Source organism: Cavia porcellus, unplaced genomic scaffold (genome assembly GCF_034190915.1).
Source record: "Cavia porcellus strain 051 isolate PalLab524CR breed Dunkin Hartley unplaced genomic scaffold, mCavPor4.1 scaffold_2, whole genome shotgun sequence".
NCBI lineage: Eukaryota > Metazoa > Chordata > Mammalia > Rodentia > Caviidae > Cavia > Cavia porcellus.
The window spans coordinates 10,526,891-10,540,005 of NW_026947485.1; the positions used below are offsets into that span (position 1 = coordinate 10,526,891).

Below are 13,115 nucleotides of genomic sequence, written 5' to 3' on the forward strand. Positions count from 1 at the left end.
GCTATTTGGTGTCTACAAAAAGTACCTCTTGTCTAAGACAACCCGTTTTCCAGTCATACTGGGCTCAGCTTCCCAGTAGAATGGATCCAGACTCTGACTCCAGCACTGGGCAAAGCCCTTTGTCTCGCTCAGACTTACACGGCCACGACCGTCACACCTCGACCTCAGAAAACTTAAGGCTCTCTGGAAAATCCCCATGGTGAGGCAGGTCTCGAGGACTCACTAGGCTTTGCAGACTGCTATGCACTATGGGTCTGCGTCCATTCATCAGCAGTGTCCGATTCTCAGGTTCTATAGCACTCTTAGGAGGTGGGCATCAACTGGCCATTGAACAGATGCAAACACTGAGACCCACAGAAGTACTCTGCCTAAGGTCAGACAGCTGGTAAGAATAATAATACTTGTCATAGTCAACACTTGTGGGTTTGCTACACAAGAGCCTTTGTGTGAATAAGTTAATTAATCTGCACAAAAGCCCTGAGGTGAGGGGCCATTATGATCTCTGCTTTCTAGGAAAGGAAACGGAAGCATAAAGAAGTGAATAACTTGTTCAAGGATGTACAGCTGGTGACTGGAAGGCTGAGGCATGGAAGCCAGGGAGCTGCTCTCGTAGAGGACGGGAGGTCTACACGTGGGGTGCACCCTGTGCCCAACCCTCCCACCATGATGCAGGCTCTGGGTTGTGCCCCCAGTGACTCACCTGTCGGTTGTGTCCTGGGCTGGGGATGCTTGCAGGACTGGATTGTGACAAAGCTAGGCTGCTGTTTTTCCCAACCTGAAAGACACCGGTGAAGCCTGCTCAGACCCCCAAGGTGGTACAGGGGAGGCTGGACAGACAGAAACCACAAGTCGCCAGGAGAAGAGAGGGCTGCTTAGCATATCTCGTCCCTTGTGCTGGTCAGAGCTGAGAGTGACAGGGGCTCCGAGGCCCCTGATGGCCAGACTGTCTCAGGATGGAGGCCTCGCCGAGAGCCCTCTCTGCCCCAGCGCTGGGCTCAGCAGGGGTCCAGCCTGCCCACCTGTGGCCAAGCAGCCCATGAGCTCTTCCAGCTCTGACCACATCACAGGCCCATCTTGTTTTGAGTTTGGTTCCACGGAGCCACTGCATACACCTTGGCCTGTCCCTAGTCAGGTATCCCCAGCAGAAGACAGCACACAGGAAGCCAGGCGAGGTAGCACCTGTGCTGAGCGAGGTCCTCCTACAGGACTGGGGGCACGAAGGGGTGGTCCTTCCTACGGCCCTCAGGGCAGCCTCCTGTCCCTCACTCATCTGCAAAGCTGTTCTCTGTCCTATCCACACCTTCTCTACCTTTATCACCTCTGCAGAAGGATGCTCGCTCTTTACTCAGTTTGGTTTCCTGATCAGTTTCACATCATGCTGGCCTTCCACCGATACTATGAGATGCATGTAGCTGGAACCTCAAATTGTCTCTGCTAAACCTCTAACAGGAGTAGAATGGACCCCACAGGCCTATGCCTTCCCCCACACATGGAAACCAACGGCAGTAGCCCTGGACAATCAATGGCTTTTCTCCTTGGCTGGCAGGAGGGAACCAGCTTGGAGCAGGCCCCAGGCAGTGCCTAAGTGCATTGATTTTGTTTCTTTAAATTCCCTTCTGATGTGCATGGTCTGGCAGAGGCTTGTCTGCTCCTTCGGCCCGGGTTCTGGCAGATCTGTCAGGTCGTCTGAGCATTTCCCACACTCCTACAGGCAATGCACTCAATGGAGGCCGAGGGCCCAGACTCCAGCCAGAACCAGAAGGCCCAGCTGAAATCCTAGCCCTGCTTTTCACTTGCCATGTGACTTTGGGAAGCAAGCCTAACTTCTGGTGCCTTGGTGGACGCATCAGTGAATGGGGGCATGGTCAGCTAATAACTGAGTTTATATCCGAAGAGCTGGAACAGAGACCATCCCAGGCGCCCACTACTGGAATTTTACCGGAAACAATGGGGACACCATGGCCTTGTAGAGGCCGACACCCTGCCTGTGCGCCTGCTGGATACCTGGACTCCCTGGCTCTGCCCCGCCTGCTTGCCCCCATCTGCATTTTCCCGAGAGCCCCGGTGTGCACATTGCAGTCTGAGCGCTCTGGCGGTGCTCTCCAGCCTGAGACAGAGGTGCTGCACAGCTGCGGTTTAGCTTCGGGGAGGACCTTCGGGCACCACCTGCACCCACTCCTGCACTCAAGTTGGGTAGAGTCAGGCAGGAGGCCGAGGGCTCATCTCCTCTCACCTCAGCCGTGGCTGCAGCTCTCAGCCCCTGGGTTGCACACTTGCTGAAGCCTGTGTGTCCTTGTGATTTGGGGGCCCCCCAGGAGCTGTTCTTTGTGGGTTTTAGCAAGTCTCATACACAGTGACGTAAAACATTACAGCACCTCTTAATAGCTGCCTCCCATCTCTCCAGAGTCCTCCCTCCTGACTCAGGGCTGGGCCTATCTCCGTGTAGCTGTGACCCTCAGGCGTGGGGGCAAACCTTGGCTGTGATTTCCACATGGGGTCGAAAGGAGCTTGGGCTGTGCCTTTTACTCTCACTGCTGGGTGGGGTGGAGTGGGTGTGGCCTTTCCTAAAAAGTTCCCCCATGCTTCGGAGACAGACTGGATTTGAGAGTGGGATCAGAGCCTGGGGAAACTGTTTATTTTTTTTGCGGGTATCAGGAATCGAACTCAGGACCTTGAGCTTGCCAGGCAGGGGCTGAGCCACTAGCTATATTCCCAATCCAGAAACACTTTCTTTTGGGCCCACCCACCCACCTGTTCTGGGGATAAGGCACTCCCGTGGTATGGTGGCAGAGGGAGCAGCTCTGCCCCTAGGTGGTGGTCTCAGTTTTACACAGGAGAACAGTTCTATCAGGAGGAGGTGGAGTCATCCAGGCAGGACACAGGTGCTCACAGGCTGCCACTCATTCCCCAGGTGGGCTCCTGGCGTCATTTAAACGGTCTGGGGGTTCACAATAGATCAGATCAAACTTCTCTGTGACAGAACTCTTTAATGAAATTGTCCTTGGAACTTCAAGATATAAAATAGAAGTCGAACAGGGAAGTCAGAATCCCTGCGTGCCTCAGTTTGCCCATCTGTGAAATTGTGACAAGGGTTCCAGCTACTCTGGGTAAGACCGAGGATTGAAGGAGGTGCTTGCTGCAAAGTGCTTTGCCCAGAGCCTTGTCTGTAGCACTGGTTAAATAAAGTGCACTCAGAGTACAGAGTGCAGACGGCCCAGGCGGGACCCAAGGATAGGAGCCACACTTGTGTCACCTGTCTGAGCCACCTGGCCAAGCAGGGGCACTGCCCAGCTCCCCCTGCCCCCCACAGCTGGTGAAGGCAGTGCCAGGTGGTGCCTTACCTGCCGAGAGGAAGTGCTGTTAACGGGATCGGACACCGGTGCGAGAAGGCTGGGCGGGTTCTTTTTGTGAACGCTATTCATACCAGGCATTTTAGTGATTTTACAGGCTTTGCTACTAGCACTCGAGTTCTTACGCTTTTTTCCTTCTGATTTGTCAAAAGAGAGGGGCAGAGAAGACACGGCATTGTGTGAGGCTAGAGAGAGGTCCCCTGCGTGGAGTGAGAGGGAGGGCACAGAGAGGGGACAGGAGTCACTGCTGCCGCCCACCGTGCACACCTGTCTCGCTATGTCCGCGGGGCCACTGGGCAGCGAGGTCCGTCCTGAGGGGTCCAGCTTGGCACTGAGTGGGCTCACCCCATTGTTGGAGCTGTGCACAGACAGACTGGTATAGGGGGGCGCCACCTGATAGGAGTTCAGAGCAGAACTGGCATTCAAAACACAGTTCTTTCTGTGGGGCCCTGACAGTGGAGACGTGAGGGAGGTCTGCAGGGACAAGGAGGAGGAGGAGGAGGAGGAGGAAGAGGAAGTCGAAGGCTGCGGCTTCCTCTTTTTGTTACTTGGAGACTCGTCGCTACGGACAGACAGGTCTTTGACTTTTGAGGATTTGCTGGTTTTGGTTTTGGATGGCTTGTGGGATGGGGAAGGGATGACAGCTGGTATTGGGGAGACGGCAGATGGGGCCTTGAAGGTTGAGTCCATGATGCTGAGGGTTGCGGCCACATGGGGGAAAGCTGTGGTGTGGGACATGAGGACGCGTGGGTCCGACGATGCCACAAAAGCTGCGTCTGAGAGCATGGCGGATGTCATTATGTAAGAAGAGGTGAGTCTCGAGCTGATGGGAGCTGAAGGAAGATACACAGCACTGGGGTTGCTGAAAGGCTGCAAGACGGATGCCGGCACGGGGGTGGAGGTGTGGGCTGCTGGCGAGGGCAGGGGGCTATCTGCCGCAGGAGGGATCTTCCTAAACATGAGAGAAGAGCCAGAGAGAAACAGTGAGACATCGGAGGGTGCTGCTCGGAGGCTCGATGACGTGTGAGCATCGGGCGACAGGACAGCCGGCGGGACCCAGACTATGGAGGATGGAGGGTCTGAGGATGGCCCTTCCTCACGCTGCCCCGCTGCAACACCGACGGCTGCTTGCCAGTGTTCAGCTCTGTTCTCCAAGCTCAGCTACCGGAGCACGGCTTGGGGCTCACTAATGAGTGGTGGTGCTGTGGACTATGCATGTCCGGGAGCATCCTGTCTGCTATTGTCAGTTTGGCAGTGAGGAAGGTGGTTTTTATGAGAACTGGTCATTTTACATCTAGGTTTTGGCTTGCAGTAGGAAACAGGAGGATAGAAATTGATTGCCTGGGGCATGTGGGTCAGAGCTTCCCCTCTGACCACTGCAAGCCCATTCCTACCCTCTGTTCCCCATCTTGCACCTGGCTGGAGCATCCTGGAAATGGTCTCTCCCTACGGCCAGCATCCTGCTGTGCTGGCTGGCTGCTTGCTCTGGTTATTCCAGGGAGAGGCATTTCCGTGCCACTGGCTCCTGGTGGTCATGGAGGGTCAGGAGGTCAGGAAATAACTAAGAGCTGCCTGTGCCTGAGGCTCTTTACAACCTAGCTTACTTCAGCTCCTGCTCAGAGCGGTCATCACAGGGCTGCCTTCAACAGGGCTTCCTGTCCCTGTTACGAACAGGTCAGACTGTGGGGACCCTCACACATCCAGAGCAGGGGATGGGAATTTAGTATGTTTTGAACACAAGGCAGCAACTGAGGAGGGAAAGCAATGCAGCCAGGGGGGAGAAAGGAGAGCCCCAGTTTTCCTCTTTGGCTTTCCTGGAGCTGGGACGAGAGTGATGCCTTCAAGTTGAGTCCCTGGGGCCCAGGCTGGCGCCAGGCAGGGGTTTGTCCCTGGGGCCTCTCTGCAAACTGTCTTTTGACTTGTGCTGGGAATGGTTGTTACATCTAATCTTTGGCCTAGGTTGATTCTGCTGTTGCTCTGGGGACCAGGAGAGGCACAGCAGCTGTGGGATCACCCCATTCCTGATTCTGCAGGAGAGAACACTGAGCTCAGGGGCTGAGTGTGCTCAAGCTGGTTCTTTCCTATTCCTCACATGGCTCCCCTCTGTGTCCCCCAAGAGCTGGTTTGCACAGGCTTACCAGTGGCTAAGGAACTAACTGTTTCTCTGAAAGCAGCACAGGATGGCAGGTGGGCCCGGGTCACAGGATGGGCACTCACTCTGCCCTGTTGTCTGGAGCCTGCCCTCCAGCTGGGGCACCAGGACCAGGTGCTGAGGGACCCTGGACAGAGGCCCTGTTGGAAAATAAGTGGCTCTCCTCTTATTTCTCTCTCTGAATAAGCCCTTCTCTGCCTGAAAGCAGTGGAACCTGTGACTTCCGTCTTCAGGGTGGAATCCAGAGGAATCTTTGAATATGGAAGCACAGTGTCCTGGACAAACGTCAGTCTGAGGAGATCAAATCTAAGAGAAAAATGTTGCCAAACCCACAGTGGCCATGACAGCGTTTGAAACTGACTTCCCCTTTGAGTCTAACAGAAAAGCTGCTGCAAGCACTCATCGAGGAGCTCCAAAGCCCTTGTTTCCATGAATGAATGAGGGATGGACAGATGAATGGATGGGTAGGCGGGTGGATGCGGTGAGCCGGTGAACTCTCAGCAGCAACATAACCATAGTGTCAGGGACTGTGCATGCTGGACAAGGACTCCCACAGAATCAGCCCGGAGAGGTCTGCACGTGTCCTCAGTGCTGCCTGGCGCTGCGCACCCATCCTAAGTGGGCCAGGGGACGTTTCTAGGAGCCGGCGGCGCCAGCAAACTTTCTTGCTGTCCTTGTCGCCTTGCTGCCTTAACTCCTGGCACCCACTCAACCTTTCCTCACCTCGACCTTCCTTCCCAGCTAAAGGAGAGGGAGAAACACAGGGTGGGGAGGTTCAGCAGTGACTTACGGCGAAAGGCTATTTACAAATACCGGAAGGGTCATGGAGGGAGGACCCATTTGATGACCCTGAATGAGATCCATGCTGAACGTCCCAATTTATATTTTTCCCACTCAATTGTATCAATTCACGCTGTGACTCGTGACAACTGGTGGAGCCGAAGGCCTGACTAACTCTTACCCGGGCCCCACTCAGTATCGAGTGGGTGCGACTTTTGGAATACTCTGTCCTAGTCTTTGCTCTCCCCACTAACCCTCAGTGGGCATCACGGGCAGTGGGAGTCAGGGCAGGAGGAGAGGGGCAAGGGGCCACCCCGGGAGCCACTGTCCCCTAGGCTGCACACTGTCTGTGCTCTCTCTCCAGGTGCCAAAGGGCAGCGGGCTGCAGCTCTGCCGGGCTGTGCGCTCTGCCTAGGGAAGTCCCGTGCAAAAGCCCACAGATGCGAATCCATTCCTGACAGTGCCCATCCTCCCCCGCCAGCTGGCGTGGAGATCCAAATGCTGACCTGGCTGAAAGAGAATACTGTGCTGGCGTCTCCTGATGCAGAGTTAAATGCTTGTTAAAGAAAAAAGAGTCTTGGCCGTTCTTTTTCTTCCTAATGTCTTCCATGCCCCCATCGGCTGCCATCCCTCCAGGTTCGGGCCCGTCGGGGCCTGGAGTTTGGGCAGTGAGGCCGAGAGGGCAGCGGGGCGCTACGCTCTCCAGAGTTGACACCCAGGCAGCCCCAATGTTGCTCAGTGACAGCAGATTGGTTAGGCAAGTCCTGAACAGGGGGGAGGGACCTGATGCCCGGTGGCTCGGGCTTCTGTGCCTGAGGAGGAAAGGAATATGGAGCTTGAGCTGACAGGACAGCAGGGAGCGAAGAAATACAGATCAACACATTCCTTCCACGTGTCCTGGGTTTATCTCCCACAGCACTGGGGGCAGAGGGCCGGGAGCCACCTCGGGACTAGTGCAGCACACAGGCCCCAACCCAGGATGGGGCTGCCCTGAATGCAGCGCCCCGGCTGCAGTTCTGCTCGGACACGGGGAGACCTCACTCCAGCGGGAAGAGACCGTAAGCTTCTCTGTGGCCTTCTCCTGCCTTCCCTGAAAGGTCAACCTGGAGCCCTAAGTGCCCAGGGAGAGCTGGGGCAGACCCGATGGGGCGCGTCTGGGTGGTCATTGTGTAAAGGGGCCAAGGGGCCACCGCGGCCTGGATGGGAGTCGGGGAGCTTGGGGAGTTGTGGCTTCTGTTCCCTGCTGCCTCTCAAGGGCCCTTCTTCCTCTCCTGGGCTTCCTCTGGGTGGGGGCCAAGACTTCTCTCAGATTGGGACCTCTGGAGACCCCCTTGGGAGGAGTGGGACACCCAGCTGTGGGACTTCCATTACTAAGTGGCAAGGTGTAGCCTGCCCCTTGTGGCTTGAAGTGGCGTGGCCTGTTACTCCTTCCCAAGTGTTCTCCCAAGGGAAGGCTTCTTCCCTTTTCCGGGAACCGCCTATGAAAGTGTAAGCACACGGGAAAGTGCTAGAGAAATAAAAGGTCCTCAGAGAAATGAATGCAAGCTGCAGTTTAGGGAAGGAAGAAGGACAGGAGAGGGGAGGCTGGTGCTCTTTGAGGTGGGAAGGGCCAAAGACAAACTTAACCCCCTTGACGGCACTGTGTGCAGTCTGCCCTGTTGGCAACTGTACATGTACTTTCCGTAGTGCTTGGTCTCTAACCATTATGAAACGACACTTAGCACTGCTATGGTAGCATCAACAAATAGCAGCATATTCTTAACATCCTTTGATGCTCTGAGTAGTAATAAAGAGGCCCCAAATGCTATCAAATAAACAAGATCTCGTCTGAGGTTCCTTTCATCGAGTTTAGATTACCAACGCAAAAGGATCTCTGAGAAGGCAAAGCAAACAGCACATTTTATGTATCTTTGTAAATCCCTTCAGGCAAATCCTTAAGAAGGGTTGACATGGAAAATTAGTCGCGAATACTGATTTTGGGGTCATTTTGCTCTATGAAAAGCCAGCTGCTGACATTCATTTAGAAAATTAGGGTTGGGTAACCTGGGGGCAGCTCTGATCTTAGGTCACACACTTACTTCCACATCTGTGAATTCAAGTGTTTTTCTACCATGGAGTTTAGTGCGAATCGGAAACGGTCCCATCTTCTATCAAACACATAGTACCCTCGTCCCATGAGGCGACTTCCAAACGAGCAAAACTGTGAGGGAAGAAAAAACATTTTAATTTTGATTACAGGTTAATAAGCTAATATAAACCACACAGAGAAAAATAACATTTGCATAAAAACACACAGGGGTACCGTTTGACTCAAAATAAAGCAGCAAATGCTACCAAAGCCAAAAATATTTCCATGATGCCGTGGTTTGTGCTTTGGGGGTCTGTGGAAACTCACATTATGACTAGACAATAGCTACATTCAGTTTTCTGTGGCTCAGAGGGCTGCGTCCCCTACTCCTGGGACTGAGCTAGCATTTTAGAATGAAAAGCAAAGAAACAACAAATAAGCAGCAGCCTGGGTGATTTTTCAGCTGCATCTGTTCATCACAATTCATCTTGAGGAGCTCGGCACAGAGCTCTGTGTTCCTGGTCACACTTTTCCTATCTGATGTCACAGAGCCACTTCACTTCCCACCAGGCTCAACGCTTCCAGCTGTGACACGTGGCCTCTGCTTCCCTCTCATCCATCCTTCTGGGCTGCTCAGGACACATCTCAAACCTACTACTCGTGCTCCATTTGACCTGGTGTTATGGTTTGTGTGTGGGTGGCCCCCCAAGCCTCATGCAGTCATGGAGGCAGCTGAGTCTAGTGTTGTGATTGGTTTGTTGTCCAGCGCTGGGATTGGTGGTGTGAGTGCTGCACCCGCGCAGGGGCAGGGAATCGGTGTATGATATAAGGCAGAGGAGGAGGAACTGTTTTCCCCTCAGCCACATCACTCTGCCTTGAGCCAGCTGAGTATAGACGGAAACCTCCAAAAACTGTAAGCTAAATAAACCTTTCCTTCCTTCATTTTGAGCATTGGCACTTCGTCTCAGAAATGAGAGAAAAGTAACTTCATGGCTTCATCCTGAGCATCACTGCCTGGCTGCTTGATGTCCATGTACCTGAGGACTACCATTGTACAAAGAGTGGGGACCTCATCCTCTTCCACTTCAGCATGAGGATCGCAGAGCTTTGGGGTGAAGAATGGATTGGTGAGATGAGGTCCCACAAAGACATGTAAAGCAAACCACTGCATTTAGAACACATTGCTAAATATGGGCATTCGGAGGCTTCATAAACACCATGTGATTATGATGTTAGGACGACAGGCAGGCCAGGAGACAGAGATGCCAAGTGGTGGCCCCTGAGAAGGTGACATTTGGCTGATCTGGAGCACAGGCGAGCCTGAAAATGATTCTATGACTCAAACGCGGCATCCCCTTCTTGGGCTCCCAGCAGCTCCCTGGCCTCCGTCCCAGATGCAGTGCTGGGTTGGCACCCACTCCACAGACCCATCCCGGAATCAGCCTTTGGAACAGTTCTTAGGAGGAAATGCAAACCTTCCCTTTGTTCTGTCTCATTTGTGTTTGGGGGTGGGGGTTGCACTGAAATCCTGCCCCCCCAATCCTGTGAAACCTGCAACCCATGTTAGATTCTCTGCAACCTTCATGTTAGATTCTTTTTTGACCATGCCAGAAAACATTATGAGAGAATTCCCCAACACCGATGCTGCTCCCAGCTTACTGTGGAAGCTGTCCCAGGTCTAGACATCATGTCTTCCTTCATCTATTGCAAGGACATGCTGAATGAGCGTTAGTTACAAAGAACCATTTAGTGTGTCAGTTGGCTGTGAGACAGACCACAAAGCAAAGAAACAAATTGCGACTTTCCCACTTAACCTTGCAAAGCACTGGGGACATGCAGATGTGCAGTCCCCAGAGCACAGTTCACCTCCTTTGGACAAAGGTCTTGCTGTCTGGCCTTCTAGCAGAGCCTGTGTCTCTTTCATATTCCAGAGCCAGGGACACCTTTCAGTCTTGGCTGCCTATGCAGCCAACTTCACACAGAAGCAGGGCCCAGTGGCTGGCGAGGTGCCCATTCCACCGGCACATTGTGTGTGTGGCCACCGTGAGGACCCTGAGGGCCACCAGCATCACCTCGGTGTGCACTCACGCCTGCCCCTGTCTTTTCCTTGTTAACAGGACAAGGCTTTTGTTCTGCTATCTGCCCTACAGCAGTAACAGGAGGTGCGTCTTCTGAAATCTCAGGAAGAATCACAGCTGGGCAACCCTGTGTCACTGCAATCTTTCCCTCAGTGACAGCGACTGGTGCAGGGATGGAAGTGACCCAGTTCTGGCACGCAGAGGGGGAAGTCGGCTGAGGGCTTCACAGGGAGGTTTTTTTTTTTTAAACTAAGTCCCTCAGAAGACTCTTTCCCTGTTTGTCTCTTTCCATTCTTTACGGAATGCTGGTAAGTGAGGCGATGATATTGGAGCTGCCATGGACACACTGAGTCCATGTGTGAGGGTCAAAGGTGGCCGTGGTGGCAGTCCCTCAGCCCTCTGACACAGCAGAGACACCAAAGTGAGCTTGGCAGTTCCTACCTCTAGACTTCTTGCTGCGTGAGACCAGGAAATGTCTTTGGTACTTGTGCATATGAGCTGAGTTTCCTACTGCTGCCAAGCCAAGGTGTCGCACACTATCCCTGACACTTTTTGTACTGGCCAAGAGACAAAGGCCCAGGCTGCGGGTAAGCCACGGGCAGCACCTTCCCCAGACACTGGGAGTGGGAGGGAGGGAGTCAGAGGAATGATTTCCCCTGCAGTCCCTGAGGTGTGTTCAGGCCGCCCCCCAGTAACCACACGGGGTTCCCTGTTCGAGGCTCCTGCATTTGGCTCTGTGATGGTTGCATGGGGTGTTTCCTTCCTCAGTGCCCAGAAAGCAAATGTAAGCCAGTTCCAGCTGATGCCTTGATGGCCCCCTTTAGATCCAATGACCTTCTGAGCCTCCGAAGTGGACTTATCTAAGCAATGGGCAAGAGAGCACCTGTTTTGTTAATAAGCAATCGTGCTGACACAGAATACTTCCTCCTGCCCTCCACAACTCTCTCTCAGTTCTCTGCCGTGTGCTCATGCTAATAACAACAGAACCAAGAGCCCCATGGAGGGCTCGCACCCAACACAGTGCTAATGCAGTTTCCAGGGCAGGCGGGCCGGCTAACCCTGGACACCAGGGCGCCACGTTTAGACAGGCAAGGTCGGAGGGGTGGCTCCTGGAAACACCCTTTCTCAACAGTCTCACTTCATGGTGGACAGCAGACACCCGGGTGCTTCAAGGGAGACTGCCAGCCGGAAGCCCTTCCCTTTCCTTCTTGATGTCGAGAAAATTTCCGACGCAGGCATCCACACTTACGGTAGGCCTTTGGTTAGGCGACCCTGGCGCCCTTTCCACGGTGTCCGCAGAGTGCAAGGAAAGGGTGTGAAGGGACAGGAGGAGGCCTTACCGCGAGAGGTCTGGGGTGGTGCGTGGAGAACTGACAGTCTAACTTCTCGGGCTCGTCGGCTCCATCCATTTCCCCTTCATCACTGGATAGCCGGCTGGAAAGGTCACTTCCAGCTGGGGGCAGAGCGGGCTCTGGAGTGTAGGTGCTGTGATTGGAGGACGCGCTGCTGCTTATACTGTTTGCAGATGATGGTCTAAGGGCAAGAGGGGAGCAGAGCAGAATCAACTTTCCTGCAGACACAGGATCCAGCCAGTGTCATGCCACTCAGAGAGCACCCCGGGGAGCCAGCCACTAGGTCAGGGAGGCCAGGAAGGCGGCCACTTGGTAAGAGGGCAGCGGTTAAGGCTGAGAGGTCATGTGATCAGCTGTGACTGGTGATGATGGGGTGTTAAATTAAATTAAGTGTTAGGAAACTGATCATCGTGGCATGAAAAAAGGTTTCGTTATCATCAGAGGCCACTGGCCCTTTCTGCCATGGTTTCTTTTTCTTGTTTTGTCTTTTTGAAATAAGGTCTCTATGCAACTCAGGCTGGCCTTGAATTCCCTTTGGAGCACAGGCTGGTCTCAAAGTTGTAATGATCCTCCTGCCTCAGCTCCCAAATGCTGGGATTATAGGCATGCACCAACCATGCCCTGCTGTTCTGCCGTAGTTTCTTGTTTTTAATCCCCCCCCCCAAATCCATTTTACTTCAAGGAGAAAAAGAATAAATAAAAAGAAGAAAAAATTTCTAAGATGACAATATGTAATCTTTTTTAAAAAAAAAGAAGAAGAAAACTAAAAATTTCAAAACACGTCAATCAGGGGGCGACAATGGTACATACACTGCACATTGTCATTCCCAAATCATTCACCCAGAGCACAAGACATCTGCATTTAGTTGTTCAAACAATACCAACACAAATCTTTCTCTTTAATGAACTTAGATAAATCAGTAGTAAAACTATTTTAACTATTTTTTACGTGCATATACATACACAAATGTTGTTTCTTTCAGCTTCTCACACTAATAAAACAATACAATGTTTACACATGTATATTTTACTAATGAGCATGGTCTCAAGTTGCATCCATTTACCTATAAAAGTCTCCAGTTTATCCTTCTTTATGACTGAGTAGTACTCCACTGTAAAAAAAGACACCTTTTTTATCTGTTTTTCAGTTGATGGGCATTAAAGTTGTTTCCAAGATCTGGCTATTACACACTGACCACCATAGTTTCTTATACTAACCTTTGCTTAGTTTAGTAGTATGTTCTGAGAACGTTTCATTTTAATTTTTAACAAGCTACTTTTATCAATTCCCTGGCATGGTCAATTCATTGTAGGTGTTGGAGAGATTTTTCTTAA

The 13,115-nt window shown here is 52.6% G+C and overlaps 1 protein-coding gene across 15 annotated transcripts in view; it reads right to left on the minus strand.

Annotated features, from left to right (window-relative positions):
- Positions 1 to 13,115, minus strand: part of Atxn7l1 (ataxin 7 like 1) — a 222,050-nt gene that overhangs the window by 3,948 nt on the left and 204,987 nt on the right. For 7 of the 15 annotated variants that reach the window (XM_013152450.3, XM_013152454.3, XM_063238106.1 and 4 more), the window contains 4 exons: positions 11,769 to 11,961; positions 8,361 to 8,482; positions 6,789 to 7,094; positions 2,968 to 4,302 (listed from right to left, as the gene is read on the minus strand). In XM_013152450.3, coding sequence (XP_013007904.1) covers positions 3,192 to 4,302; positions 6,789 to 7,094; positions 8,361 to 8,482; positions 11,769 to 11,961 — 1,732 coding nt within the window. In that variant the 3' untranslated portion in view covers positions 2,968 to 3,191. Of the gene's footprint in view, positions 1 to 700; positions 776 to 2,613; positions 4,303 to 6,788; positions 7,095 to 8,360; positions 8,483 to 11,768; positions 11,962 to 13,115 lie in introns of those variants that run through there. The other 8 variants (XM_063238115.1, XM_003469799.5, XM_005003634.4 and 5 more) reach the window with 4 other exon arrangements.